The sequence below is a fragment of the Poecilia mexicana genome, unplaced genomic scaffold (genome assembly GCF_051168715.1).
Source record: "Poecilia mexicana isolate PSO_F unplaced genomic scaffold, ASM5116871v1 scaffold_20, whole genome shotgun sequence".
Taxonomy (NCBI): Eukaryota; Metazoa; Chordata; class Actinopteri; order Cyprinodontiformes; family Poeciliidae; genus Poecilia; species Poecilia mexicana.
In genome coordinates, this window is record NW_028263389.1 from 3,698,650 (window position 1) to 3,714,139 (window position 15,490).

Genomic DNA, 15,490 nt, shown 5'->3' on the forward strand with positions numbered 1-15,490 from the left:
CGATATCAGTGCCAGCCAATATTAGCCGCAATATTTAATATCAGACATCAGCCATTCAGTCAGAATAAGTCACCAATATAAAAGGCGCTGATTTTATATGACAAACCAGTAACAATGATGCCTGCAGCACAGCACAATATCAAATTTGCACTGAGCGTTGTCATTGTCTTACAGGGAGCAAATATCATGAATAAATTTGACATTAAACATAATGTAAGTTGAAAGTGTTACATCGTTTTCAGCCTCCTTTTTAGCATTTGCTTTTCTGGGAGGCTAAATCGAAAAAGATAATGAAGTATTTTAATCCACAGTAGAGAAGGTCATATAGTTTCGATATTGGTATCGGTTATCAACCAAATGAGTTTCAGTATATCAGCATATTGGATATCAACCAAAAATCCAATATCGTACATCCCTACTTGGTATTCCCCTCAATAGCTCTGAAATAAAAATGTATTTTCCCCCCAGGTTTCTATAAAACTCTCACTACTACAAAATAACCATTTGGCAGAGATGGACGGGTGGACTACTCTTCTGTTTCTATGCGCCCTAGAAAGTGGATGTTTATTGTTGGCCAGGGCCTTATTATGTTCGCTCTGCAACTTAAAAGTCTTGGCTTGCAAATGGGGCCAATAAAACAGTGAGAAAAGTCTGTTGTGACAATGGAACTCATTATGTTAGAGTGGACTCATTTGGCTCTCGGCACAGTGCTGGCTCCACATGTCTGTCATGTGACAAATTGGACATCATCAATCACAGAATGCCGCCCTCTTCATCACTTTCTAGTATTAAAGAAGGTGTATTTTCATCATTTAACAAGTGAACATACATTGCGTACATAAAGATTTACGCATAGACTACATGTAGATTTCTATCTGAGTAAGTCAGACTTTGGGGTCGGTAAATGGATTGAAACCTGTCACTCTCAAAGAACTAAAAGAAGCTCATCATGTCAGTTCATCTTGAGGATGAGCATGCAGCTTCCTTTCCCATCTTTGTTCAATGCTGCCCACGCCGGTTCGGCTCCAGGCTGGCGGCCTCGTTCTATTCCCAGAAGTCATTATTGTCTTCAACTAAGGTGCCCCTGCACCCTGTGATTTGTGGGTAATGAGCTGGCTCCCCCCTGCCCGTGTTCAATTATTCTCATTGAGAAAGTGATTTCTCACTCCACAGAGCAAAACGGAGATGGCAAACGCATGAACTCTAAACAAGAGTCAGGAATTAACATGTTCAGAGCCAGCGCTGGAGAGAGGTGTAGTCACCCAGATGATGCAAATGATGTCGCTGATGTAGACAAAGGTTAGACGGATAGAACAATAGAGTAATGTCGATATCTCGAGCTGGAAGGTCGGAAAGTTCAGAAACGTTGCATTCTACATAGTTATTAGTGGAGCTTTGAGAGAGGTTGTTAAAATAATTGAAGACTTGGTATTCTTCAGAATGCCAAGAATACCTCTTATGTAGGCACATAAGAGTAGCGCCAACAGCACTGTGATGGGATGGCACGACAGAAAAACAGAAATTTAAATTCATATTTAAAGACGCTGTATTATGTATTTTCCAGGTATATCGTGGCATTTTATGGCACATTAAAGTACCTTCAGTTTTTATAAAATGCTGTTCACGTCAAATATGATTTAAATGTGGCTTTGTAATTTAACATTTTGAAACTGGGTCTCTGTTTCTTTAAAAATTCCTGCTCGTTCTGAAACTCTGCCTTTAGAAAGTTATCACAACATCACTCCTCTATTAACCCTTTTTGTTTATTTGTTTTTTCCCAGCATTGCACTGAGATGTAGCTCGTATAATGAGCTCAGCAGATGTGCAGTTCCACCAGGTGTCTGCTAATTGTTGCTGGCTAGTCTGAAGGAGCTACGGGAGCTCAGAAGCATCTCAAAGGAGGCAGTAGGTCCACCCAGGCATTTTGCACAGCTGAATGGTTGTCATGGAGATTAAAGGATTTCTCAAACATGCATGAAAGAATCAAAACAACTCTCCAGGCATAATTTTGATGAGGGAATAACATTATAACATGATGAAAAACTTAAAAAGTCGACTTTATATAATACTGCCCCTTTAATGCTCAATGGCAACCTGAACTAAACATACTTCAAGGCCAGTATTATTGATGGACAGATGCTACAAATGATGCTAACATTAAATACTCAAGAAAATAGCGACATTTGTAAGACCTTGACAACGCCTTGCTATCAACCCTATTTCCACAATTTGATGGTATGATGGTATTACCATTATCTTTTACCAAATAAACTTGGCTTGCCTAGTTGGCTTTAGAAGAAAAACAAAGTTGCCTTTTCCTCAATAAATGACATATATAAAGTGTGTTTCACATTTACTCAGGTTATTTTTAACATCAAAATCAGTCTGATCATCTTAGGAATCAAACAAAATACTAAAGAAATCAGTAAGGGAGCAAATAGTTTTTTTCTGTTTAAAGTCAGTAAGGATGTAAGTCAAACAGGAGTTAACTGCTAGATGAAAGAGAAATGTCGCTTCAACATGTTTACAATCCAAGAATTTGATAATGAAAACATTAGCGTACTGCACAAAACTCAATCTTCCGTATGATTGTCATTAGGCATGATAGTCTTTTTTTTAAGGACTAAGAAGGTCATCTGACTGCACTGTTCTACATTTTAACAGCTACTTAAGGATTTTGCTGCCCACAGTCTTGCATGCAGTGACTGAATGGAGTCATGAAGGTAGAGTTGCATACTTTCTCCACCAGGTAGCAGCATAGAGGGGCTGTGACAGACAAACAGACTTGCAGGTGTGCACCTCTTTTCTTATGGGGGAACAAATACTCCTAACTCGTGTCTCCATGCTCAGCCGCCCTGACACCGCCTGCAGCTCGCCTCAGGGCCTACAGACTGTGTGGGCTTTGCCAAAAAAACAAGAGTGGTGAAAAGACTGAGTTCACTCACAAACAACAGCAATTACACATTAAATACTTACATCCTCATGCTAAAAGGTCTTTCAGGCTGTTTTTTTATTTTTTATTTAAAATCCCATCACTTTAACATCAGTATTTTATTTGGGTGTTTGACATTAAAGATTAATTAAAACAGATATTCAGGAGGCAGAAATTGTGACTATTTTTCATTGTTATCACTGAGAAACAATAAGTATCATTCATCTGACTGACGAAACTGATTTCAGCTCTTCTGCGTGGTTGAACCTTACAGAAAGGATGCAGAAACTGGCTCAATTATTGAAAATATTGACAAAATATTTATAATATATCAACTGATATATTAGTTGTTTTGGGGCTCTTGTCTCGGTGTTTAAGCCAGGCTGCTTATCGCTGTGGGTTCTCTGTAAAACCCGTCAGATGAGACGTCTCATTATACCACAAAGCGAGGGATGCTCTCCGACAGACCGAGGCTTGATCAAAGATGTGTAATCACATCTTTGATCTCCAACATGTTTTGACACTGTTATGCAACTTTTATTTTTGGTCTCTCTGGATGGTTTTGATTTCATGTGTCTTTTATTTATTTATTTATTTTTTGTGAGAATTATCACTTGAAACAATTTTGAGAAGCTATAACCTAACAAGCAAAGTGCATTTTGGAAGATTTGATACCCGCTGAAACTTTTTCACCTTCTGTCGTCTAACAAACTTAAACTTTATTGGAGTTTTTCTGAACTTTATGTGACAGATGATCCAAAAAAAATAAAAAAAACTGTGCACAATAGGAAGGTTGAAGGAAAAAGACTATTTCCAAGGATGGCATCAGTTGCAATCAGCCACATCTGCTTTAATAGCACTGAAAAAAAAAGAAGAGAGAATATGGAACGACTGCAAACCCATCGAGACATGACCCCACCACTTGAAATTTACTTGTAGTAAAAAAAGGAGAGGCTGCAGTTAAAGGTCAGTCTCCATCATGACAAATGTGGACAAAAAGTTTGGTTTTTAATTTTCACTTTGCTTTTAATGTTTTGCATTTAATTGATTGATTTGATTTATTTCCACTTTATAATTACGCACCACTTTGGGTCGGTCCCTCACATGAAGTCCCACCAGAATATGTTGTAACATACAGAAAACATACAGCAGCCGCATTAAATTAGAAAAGTTACTTGACGAGTTGCAAATGTAAAATTAAACCAAACTTGATCTGAAAAGTCTATAATGAAAAACAAAGCGTCTTATTTTGAAACTTTTTCCCACCTTCTCAGAAGCCACTAAAAGGATAAGCTTCACAAACACAACTCAAACATGTTCCCTCTGATTTGTGTGCATTAGCCGTTGATTGGTTTAGACCCCGCTGACGGACAGCTGGTGTCAGTCCAGACAGTGGTGCGGCTCATGATAATGGCCTCCGGTTCCTCATCAAGGCCGCAAAACAACACAGCGGAGAGCCACTCAACCAGATCAGAAGGTGGGTGCGTGAGGGAGTGTGTGTATATGTTGAGCGGGAAGGCCCATTAACATTCATCAGTGGGATAATAGACCAGCATTAGCGTCAGCTGTTTATATGAAAAATAACTCATAAGGCCTTGGTGTATATGGGCTGATAAAGCATGCTCTGCTCCACGCCACATTTGGCAGGAGATGTGTGTGTGTGTGTGTGTGTGTGTGTGTGTGTGTGTGTGTGTGTGTGTGTGTGTGTGTGTGTGTGTGTGTGTGTGTGTGTGTGTGTGTGTGTGTGTGTGTGTGTGTGTGCACTAGGGTGAAGAGGGATTTCGGAGGTGGAGTTTATGAAATCTCCGAAGGCACCATCTGACACTGAAATGAATTTATTGATTGGCTAGCTAAGCAAAAGACAATTGCCAGATTTAACCACAGGCTGGATGGCCTTGTGTTTAGTGTGTGCTTCTACACAAGAAAGAGGACAAAATACTAAAAAAAGAAGAAATGAAACATGATCTGGGATTTAAAGTAAAGCCCCGAAATCAAACACTTTCTTGTAACATTGTTTATTTTTGTTATTCCTTTAATGTTTCTGCAAGGATTAACATCTTTTTCAAGTGAGATCTGACAAAGAAGTGAAACTTTTGCACACTTCAGGCTAAAAGTTTGATATTAACATTGAAATACATAAAAGAAGACGAAGTTAATGTGACACATGTTCAAGGGACAAGCTTAAGAGTACCAGTGGCACTATTCAATGAAAGAAGCCTTTAGAAGTGCTCCCAGAATACAAAGTTTTCTGAAGATTATTACACAAAAAGCTGCAAAATTAAATGTTATAAGGTGTTGATAAAGTTCTCAGGTTAGAGGGTAGTTTACCCAGCAAGCTTTGCAAATATATTTTTGTCTTCTTCGGTTTAGAAATTTTAAAAAGCACATAAACATCCATTCTCAGTTTTGTTATAGAAGTCAAAAGAGAGTGATTGACAGAATCTAAACAGGAAAGTTCACAGAAAGCAGTGAAACGCCATCATAGTCAAGAACATTAAACAATACAGCCGGAAAACGCTTTCCTTAATTTGTAAAGTAAAACGTGCTCTGATTAAATAACAAAAGATCTTCCTTACCTTCAGCTTTTATAACTAAAAGTTTAAAAATGAAAACTGAAAGAAAGCTACTATACCCGCTAGAGTAGAAACACCAACAGATACAGGAATGAGCTCTGGACAAAGACACAGGGACCTAAAACTGCGCCATGAGAAGCTAATTTTTAAAATCTTTAGCGAAGATGTTACCGTCAACTAACTAAAGTTTATCCTTGAATCTAGGAACTTTCTTAAGGTCATTTTTAGTATTTTTTACTAAATCTTTTCAGTCACAAATGCCTAGTTTACACGATAACAAATTTTGATGGATGATAAATTGTGCCAGACCTTATTGCGATACACGATAACATTGTAGTTTTCAGACCATTTTCAAGTCATATAACAGTAATAGTGGTGTAAAAGTTCAAGAACACATTCTCAATGATCAATTAGCTTTAAATACTAATGAACATTTAAATACTGAAATATCCAAAACTGAAATATCCAAAACAAATAAAGAAAACAGAAACGACAAATAACATTCAGTTTTTGGTAAAAAGAGAGGAAGAAAAACAGAAAAACGAATCAAGCGAATGAAAATGATTGAGTTTCTTTTAATTTATCATGCGATTAATTGATTTATTGTTTATTGTGACAGGCCTACCCACAGATGAGTTGTTTTCCAGACAATAGCTACGCAACTACAAGATTTGATTAAAAAGAGATGACCTAGAACAACTTCGTAAAAAGAGTAAAGAAAACAGAAGAACAGTAGCTGTTGGAACATGGCACAAAAGCCCACCTGTAGATAAACATATTCGGTGCCAATTGTTTCACTGGAAAAACCAAAATAAGTTTAACACTCTCTCTTTGTTTTCAGTTTTTTTCCCCTCATTTTTCCTGCTATTTTTAGTTGTGAAGCATAATGAAAAACCAGAAGAGACACATAATCCACCACAAACAAAGACCTGCTAATTGGGGTGTTGTTTTTTTTTTTTCCCCTCCCCTTAAAACCTTGATATATACGAATGCGTATCAGTGTTTGTGCGTGTGTAGACTCATTATCTCTGCCAGTTCTGTAGCACAGATCGCAGTTCTTTTTAATTAACCCATGGAGTGTATATTTATCTCACAATCTCATGCCGCTGTGCCGTGCGCCAGTCAGACAGACAAAGGAGGCAAAATATCAAACTCGTCACGCGCGCCGAGAGAAGGCAGCCATCACGACTTAGCTGCAGCGAGTGGAAATAGACGCCACTTACAAATATCCACTTTCACCTCTAATGAGCAGATTTGTGTTTAGTGACTCATCTGAGTCACGCAGCTGTCGGATTACAAACAGCCAGCAAAAAAAAAAAGAATTAGCCACCGTGTGGAAGCCTGCACTCAAGCTGTGGCATTCCTGCTGTTATTCATTAAATATTTACATAACTCAGCTGGTATAACCTTTACTCTGAAATAATAATCTCCAATATTTATAAGTACATATTTGTCGAGGTGTTTTAAGCCAAGACCTTAATCTTGGATTAGTTTGTTTTTAAATTTAAGGGGGAAAAATTGCATGTTTTTTTAAAGTTTGTATGGAAATTAATACCATTGTAGTTCATACAATCTTTTTTTTTTATTATTCAGGGCCTGACAACTATTTCCAATTTTTTTTTTTTAAATGAGTAGTAGGAGTAGTGAGCCTAGTCCTTGTTTGAGTAGTTAGTTTTCTTTGTTCACTGAACCTGTTTCAGCACTTTTTCTGTACAGTTTCACAAAAGACTTTTTGCTGGGAAAAAATGACTTTATAAATGATTATAATTAAGTGAGTAACTTCTGGCAGCTGCTTATCGTTTACCATGGTAACAAAGAAGAGGTGTTAATCTTATCCAGTTTATAGACGAAATATGAAAAAAGCTAATCTAAAGATATACCAATCAGTTTTGTAGACACTTTCTGATCTTTGTCAAAGTTTGAACTGCATTTTCCTCGCAACTATTATCATTAACAGCATTCACCCTTGTATTTACAGCCATACTGTTGAGAGATTTCATGTGACAGAGAGGAATTTGTAAAGCAAAAAAAATAAGTCCTTAGTGGACATTTTAAAACTGACATTAAATTCTGACAGTAGCATTTGTCATAGTCAGTGTAGTTAAAAATCATAACTTGAGCAGAGATCTTGGTGTGCATCTACTAATGAAAGTACACTCTTATTGAGGCTGACTGCAGACATTTTTGAATCCAGCAGGCTCCTTAAGGGACAGAAATTGAAACCCCAGAGAGAGAGAAATAGATCAACTTTTCTGAAATATGTTTGTACCCTGTTAAAAGTGACAACCTGAATAAACACATTACATGCCTCTGAAGAAAATAGTTTCCTTCTAAACAGCTTTGTACACCTTTTGTACTTCCCGTGCCTTCACTTTAAGCACCTCACTGGAACTGAAAATCACTTATTTTGAGTCCTTTCACGTGGTGTTGGATTTAGTGTGTTCATGGACTGGGGGAGCAGGGGGGACATCGAAATATTGAGGTCTGAGTTTAGAAAATTCTACTCTAAAATGTAGAAATTTTATTTTGCGGTTTCCTTGCCTTCAAACAGCAAATCCGATCAGTGGGACGCATTTATTTTGTAAAAAAACAAAACAAAAAAGAAAGTCTGTATACATAATCTTTAGCTTTAACTCATTTTCCATCGTCACCATAGCTCAGTCTCTTAAACACAAAGGTAACAATACTGAAATGCCACAGGAAAAAATAAATCTTTTCTGGTTTGCATTTCATATATCAATCAACATTTTTCACTTTGACTGTCTTTAGTTCTTCAACTGATTCTACAATCACTCATCTTCCCACATCCTTTCCTTGACTTTTCTTAATCTTTCTATACAAGAAGTCAGAGCAGGTAGCCAATAATGAAGAGTAAGAGCCTGACACACGAACTGGGGGGAAATCTTCTTCTCATCAAGCTCAGCACTTTAACACTTCCCAAGGTCATTGCAGCGCTCCCTGCTGAGAGGCTCTGTCACTTTTAATAACTTTTAAAGGAAGCATATTTTCTCTCCTTTGACAGATTGAGGAGTAGAGGGACCAGTCATGGGCTGACTCCATCATAACGCGTCAACAGAGCGAGGACGTGCGAAGGGAGGAGACCAGCCTGCGATTGCTAACACTTTACACAGTTTACTCCATGAAATGTATCGCCACATGGAACAGAAGTGGGAAGTCTGTCAGTCACTGGCTGTTTCAAGTTGGTCAGTGAGCTGACTTTGCGACTAGATCTCACAACTGTAACAGTCACTCACTGTCAAAATATCAGAGTTTTGCTTCTCGTTTCATGAGCCTGTTGAAATTTAGACTGACATTAGGCACACAAATATGAAAACTATACAGTTAAAGGGGTGGTATCATGTGTTTCCCAGCCACAGAGTGCCATTTTATAGCACAGTCCATTTCTTGTGTATATCAAATATGACTCAAAAGAAATTTGACTTTGAAATTGGGCCTCTGTCTCTTTAAGAAACTCTGACTCTTTCTGACACTTCACCTTCAAGAAATCATCACAATATGGCTCATCTATTAACCCTTTAACAATGTTTTTGCCCGCGTTACACTGAAAAGTAGCTTGTGTAATTATCTCAGTAAATTTGCAGTTCCACCTGATGTTTGCTAATTACTACTGGCTAGTCTGAAGGAGCTGAGTGGGGGAGTCCACCGAGTGGTTGCCCCGGAAGATTCAAGGATTTTTCAAACAAGCATGAAAGAATTAAGGCAACATTCCAGGTACGTTTTTGATGAGGGAATGAAGTTATAACATGATGTAGAGGTCAAAACGTCACATTTAACCTAATACAGCCCCTTCAGATTACATTTGTTTTCATTTTTTATGTATAGTTTTTTTTTTTTTTTTGCCAGATAATGCTTAAAGTATGAGAACAGAGAGGCGTACAGGGTTATTAATATTTCTCACAGTCTGAAATGCAAAAACAATAACTGGATTTATGAACTTAAAGACATGAAAAAAGAAACAAATATAACACCAAAGCCATATGCTGCATTCAGAAAGCACATGCATCTTTTTCTGCAAATGGTACGGCGGGTCTGGCTGCTGTGTGTCTGTGGTGTGTGTGTCTATATCCCTCCTATTGCATAGCTAAAGCCACAACAACCCCATATGTAGCTCAGGCAGCAAATTGGACAGGAGACCCCAATTATAAAAAGACATGAGGGCAAAGGTCAGAGAACTGATGGCACGTTTACAATCCTACAGGAAACCTTCAGATATGAAGCAGGCCAGCAATTTCATCCCAATCACGGATTATGTGGATTTACCTTTTTGTCCATTTCAGAATTGATGACCAGACAAGGACAAAATTATTGCTTTTCTTGACCAAAACAGTTGCAATGTGCAATACTTGACATATTTTTGACATTGAAAACTAATTAATACATTCGCGATTTTGTGAAATGTCCTCTGGATTTATCAGTAGTCAGAGTAACTCTTGTGTTTCACAGATAAGAATGCAGTTTTTCCTTTCCCGTCAGCGGATCAGATGTAAAAATGTAGCGTCAAAGCATTTTCCGCTGTCAGAGTTATTGTTTTTCTGAGAAACATAAAAGGAGCAAAATAAAAGCTTGAAGTTCTTCACAGGACTGCAGAGGTCAAAATGGTGCATGACTGAGTTTAATTAGCTGATTGCAGACCCAAAAGTCACTTCATAGCCAAGAATTAGTGACTTGAATTTAAAACTTGATTTTGGCAGCAACTGGCAACCCTTGAAGGTCATTCAGCTGTTTCAGCGTTAATTACCCGGCAGCGCCTCGTACCTTACCCGACCGACAACAACCCGGTTCAGATCTATGCTTTGTAGTTCAAGTTTTTTTTCTTTGAAAAATTAATCAACTTTATATCAGTTGGTATTTGTTCGAGGTCTTTCTGTTGTACCCCTGAGCCTTGAAACATCACTTGCTCTAATAATTTATAGTAATCAGCCACTGCGTAAACGGACTCAAATAATGAGTTTTAACATGGAGGAGAAACATTTAGTCTAGATTTCATTTTGCAATATTACTTTGACTTATTTGCTAGTGTTTATATTTGAATACTGGATTGTATGCTTTTGCTGCTGGTATTAGCATCACACCTGTTCCTGCTGGTCAAGCCATTGGTCAACCATAGGATGGTTGGCGCTAAGGGAAGAACGAAGCATGTCTCTGTGAAACTGAGCAGTCCAGCCACTCGCGTCACGAGGAAGACTCCGATAGGCTTGGGATCCCCTGCCCTGCCAGACAATAAGAAAACGTAGAGTTATTGATGTGCTTCACTCCATCACTGTGATACAGAGGGAACTTTCAATGAAAAAGGATTTGCTGGTAAAACAATAAAAGTTAGGCCCCAACAATCTAATAATGGGGCTGGTATAAATTTCTTGATCTAACTTTGACATCTATAGCCCAAAAAATAAAAAATAAAAATAAAATAAAAAATACACCAAAAACTGTACATTTAAAATAAAGTCAGAGGAGACGCTGCTACAGCAATCACTGGATGTTTTTCTCTTTCACATTCTCCGACTTTTGCAGATTGGGTAATTTCATCCTCAACTTTTTCTGTTTTCAAAGGGAGTTTTCAGCTACAGGACAAAACGTATCCTTCTTCAGATGTCAAGAAAGGCTGACAGTAATATGACAAAGTTTTTGTGTTTTTGCGAGTAGCTCAAATCCATGAATACTTGATACCCCCCCAAAAACATTTAGAACTGCCTATTTTGAATAGTTCGTTCCCCTTTATATACCTTAATATGCATTACGACGCACAGTGGAAACAGTCTTAGCATGAGAGCAGAAGCTAATATTTACAGTCTTCCTTATTTGCCAATATGTGATGTTCGTTACTGGTTTCATAATTGGTGACTGGATGATGTATTTAAACTGCCTGGTTGCTAAAATGTGCTGTACAAATAAAATTTGATTGATTACTTTCACTTTTTGAGGGTACAGCTAATCAGTACCACAAACAGCTGGGGTTCACTGTACATATAGATCACGCTGGTTGTTTCTGGTGTGGGCAGCATTTCAGACAATCTCAGAGTTGAGACAAGAATCTCAATGGAACGCAGTTTATTGTTGCTTACAGGTAACATGCTAATCATGGTAACTGCTACCAAAAGATGCAAGTGATGGCTATAACTGTCATCATCAATATGATTTTGTCTTGTACTAAAGTAAAGTTTTACAGCGAAAATGTCCTCACACAGTGTGACGTCACCATTATGATTAACTTCCTACTATAAAAGGTTTTGAGTGCTGCTGATTATACCGTTTAATTCAGTAAAATGCAATATAACTGAAACATTTATTTCAGTAACTATTATATAGATTAACTACACACACTGATGTTTTCAAGCCTTTGTTTCTGTTAATTACGATGATTTTCTGCTTATGGTTAAAGAAAACATTTGACATTAGAATATTGCATCAAACCAATTCAGAAACACTTAATTCATAAAAGTAAGTCTAATACCTGCGAGCTTTACAAAAACCATAAGACTGAAACCAGCCGCAGATCAAACAGTTGAGAAAAAACACCAGGTGTTGGAAGATGCTAAGAGTTTTCTTGTTGTTTTTTTATACTGTGTCTCAAATAGTCCAGATTGTTCATTCAAGTCCCATTCAGATCTGTCCTCTTTTCCCTTGACCTTTACTCATGGCTTTAGGGACTTTTTAATAGGAGTGCCAAATCTAACCCCCTCCATTACACGAAAGAAAGAACCATTTTTTAAATATCTCCTGCCAAGGTAACATCAAACATCGGCAGACATCAGCAGACCTGAAAAGAATTACATCTTCAGAATATTTTTATATTCCAGACATGCAAGCGTCGAATTTGAAATCTCAACAACTGAAGGTTGTAGATAAAACTATCAGCGGGCAGAAGAAAAAAAAGCAATTAAATATCAAAACCCAAAGTGGACTGAGTTGGTATAAAAGACATTAATTTAAGATTTGATTATTAAAAGTTTGACAAATTGTGGATCAAGAGGTTTAGCTATGTGCACCATGTAAGGAACACGTAGCAAAAACAAAGGCGTATAACAAAATCAAACAAACTGCGCACAAATGTCATCGTAAAACATGAGAAGGGAGGAAGTGTGAAAGATGAGGAGGCGCAAAGAGGGTGAGTTATGCTTAGCACGTCACTAAATGACAGCTAACAATTGTAAATAAAGAAATCAGACTCCTGACCCTTCCGTGCTTTGATAAAAACATGTGTTTTCAGCACAGCTCAATGTGCCGTGAAGGAGCCTGAGGAAGCGATGCAGACAGGACCATAAAACTCAACTGAACATGTGGAGGCTGATAGGGAGACGGCCTTAATAACCATCATGGTCTTTAGTCGCAGAGGAACAACTGACTCCTGTCCACAAACTTTTACAACGTAAAGGGAAAAAAGGGCAGCAGACGCACAATACACGCTTATTCTGGTGTGTTCACTGCGAAGAATCATTGTAAAGTGTGGTGAGGTCACTGGGATGTGATGACTTTACACATCCAGCTGTTGACTGAGAACGTCCGTTTGATTCAATAAACTTAACTCAACTGGATGTGGGATGTGACCATTTGGCATTTTGTGAAAAAGAAATTATTCCAAACAACTCAAACACTGTTGTTTTTATTTTTTATTTTTTTTGTGTGAGGCATGAATCCAAATGTGTTTTGGCACCGAGAATCACTAATGGAGGTTATTTTTGAAACCTTTATACAAAGTATTTAGCATATGCTGACTGACAAAAAAAAATCCTTTTAGCACAGCAATGATACTGTAGGCTATACACATAACATTTGATGTATGATAAAAAAAAGAGATGATTATATTTAAATCTATCTTTATAGTAAATGCAGATTTACTATTACTACTCTTGATTTTGTCTCTGGCTCTACATTTTTCCTTGGTCTTGATTTTATCTCTGTGTCTGACATGTTTTTCTCTGACTGGAGCTGCTTTGAGGGCTCTCTGTATATAATGTACCTGCTGTACTACAGAACCTTCAGCCACCCCAAAGTTTTTCACTTTGAAATTTTAAATCGAGCCACCTGGGTCTTTATGTGTTGAGGATGAGAAGAAGAGAGGGATGGGGGAAAAAAAAAGAGTGAGAAGCATTTTCCGGTCTGGATACATGGATGTTTTTTTTCTGTCTGTACACTCTGTCAGATTTATGGGACAAATGGAAAATAGTAAAACTATGTTCAGTACAGGAAACTGTACACAGAATACCGAAAGGAGACAATGTTGCTCAAACCAGAGATGAAAAGCACCACCTTCCCAAAGTTGAGTTATGCTAGTCACGCATAACTGTTTGTCTATAGAAACAGAGCTGAAAGGAGATTCTGGACTTTTTTTCCACTGCTAGTCTCCAATGGTAAACAAACCCCTGATCAAACGCTGCAGACGTCCCAGGACCGCAACTGAAGATGTGACGCCTCCAGGCTGTTTGCCATGGCTAAAGCCCCCAGGCTAGCTGACCAGGAAACCAAACTGCTAGCCCAGCAGCTAAAGACTCTCGACATGACACTGCAAGCCGGTTGCTCACTGTTCCCCCACCTGGGCAGTAATTATATCTTAGGATGAACATTTTAAGTGTTTCCTGTAATTTTAATGTGTTTACAACTGTGTCCAAACGGAGCTGGGGCGCATGTTATAGCCAAAGTTAACCACAGAATTTGGATTGTTTAAAACTTCTTCCAGGGAATGTTTCAGGTTTAACTGATCTTTTATGGGGTATTTTTCATTTGCTTCATGCCAGGAAGTTGCATAAAATATCCCCAGAAAGCTAAATGTGGCTATGATCTACATATAGCTTTCCCAGTGGACAGCAGGCGCTAATAATATGGTTACTGACCATGACACTAATAACACTAAGAAACTCAACATTTTGATGGCAACTATTTTGGCCACATAGCAGAAGGGTATCAGTGTTGGTTCACATTTGAACAACATTTAAGCATTCCCATTTCCAAATCCACAATATGGATTTGGAAATGGTTAAACCGGAACTATGCAGTCAGAAGTGTATTAAACTTTTTGTTGTTTTGCCTTCGATTGAGACTAGACGATATCTTCCCATCTCGTTATTGTTACCCTAGTTGCATTATATGTTGGGTCCAGATTGAGGGGCTTGTCTAGAGCAGCATTCATGTAAGAACTCTTCACAGAAGTGTTACCTTTAAAGATACGTTAGACAAAGAGCATGTAAGGAACCTCTTGCTTTTGATTTTCACTCTGCATACAAGCTCCTTGCTGTAACAACTGCTCTGACAGTGTGAATGAAAGACCTAATACCCATGTCATCCCAGATATTAAACCACTTTCTGATAGCAACAGTGATATCTTTGACAATGAAAATGTCTTTGAATAGGATTAGACCCTGCTTCAAGACACGCCGATCACTTATGAAGTAGCTTTTTCTCAATTCCCAAGTTCTCATTTATTTCCTTTTTGATTGCTAAAATATCTCATTCTCCATCAGAGGTAAAAGGTCTGCCAGGACCTTGGAGAGAAAACCATTTTAAGATGTTAATTAGCTTTGGATCCCACACAGAGGCGATATCTGTGCTTTTTTTTTTCTCACCTTACGTTTATTATCAGTTTTAAAAAGCAGTAAAAAGGTGAACGTTAAGAAAAAAAAAAGGTAATGTGTTGAACAACTCCTGCCTTTTTATGGATAAAAGAGGTGCCATCAGAAGAAGCTGGTCTCAGATAAGGACTGTCTGCTACTGCTGGCAGTGTTTCGGTTTCTAACAGTTATTCTTTTGATTTAGGGCGGCAGAAGAGAAAAGGATGGAAATGAGGGAGACTGTGGGGAGACGGGAGAGTTCTGTGAACTTAACTAGCATCACACATGTCTAATTGAAACAACTTCAGAACATTTGGTGATCTTCAGTTAATAAGGTAGTGGAAAGATATAAAGCTGAATCAATGTGAACCAACAGGTGTCTATTATAAAGCACAGATACAAAGCATACGTCTTAATACGGA

At 37.9% G+C, this 15,490-nt stretch overlaps 1 protein-coding gene across 2 annotated transcripts in view; it reads right to left on the bottom strand.

The window, feature by feature from the left end:
* Nucleotides 1-15,490, bottom strand: part of LOC106931385 (partitioning defective 3 homolog) — a 389,759-nt gene that overhangs the window by 241,840 nt on the left and 132,429 nt on the right. The window contains exon 5 of one of the 2 annotated variants that reach the window (XM_088001334.1): nucleotides 10,599-10,736. The exons of the other annotated variant lie outside the window; for it this stretch is intronic. Coding sequence (XP_087857460.1) covers nucleotides 10,599-10,736 — 138 coding nt within the window. The remainder of the gene's footprint in view (nucleotides 1-10,598; nucleotides 10,737-15,490) is intronic. 2 annotated transcript variants of the gene reach the window in all.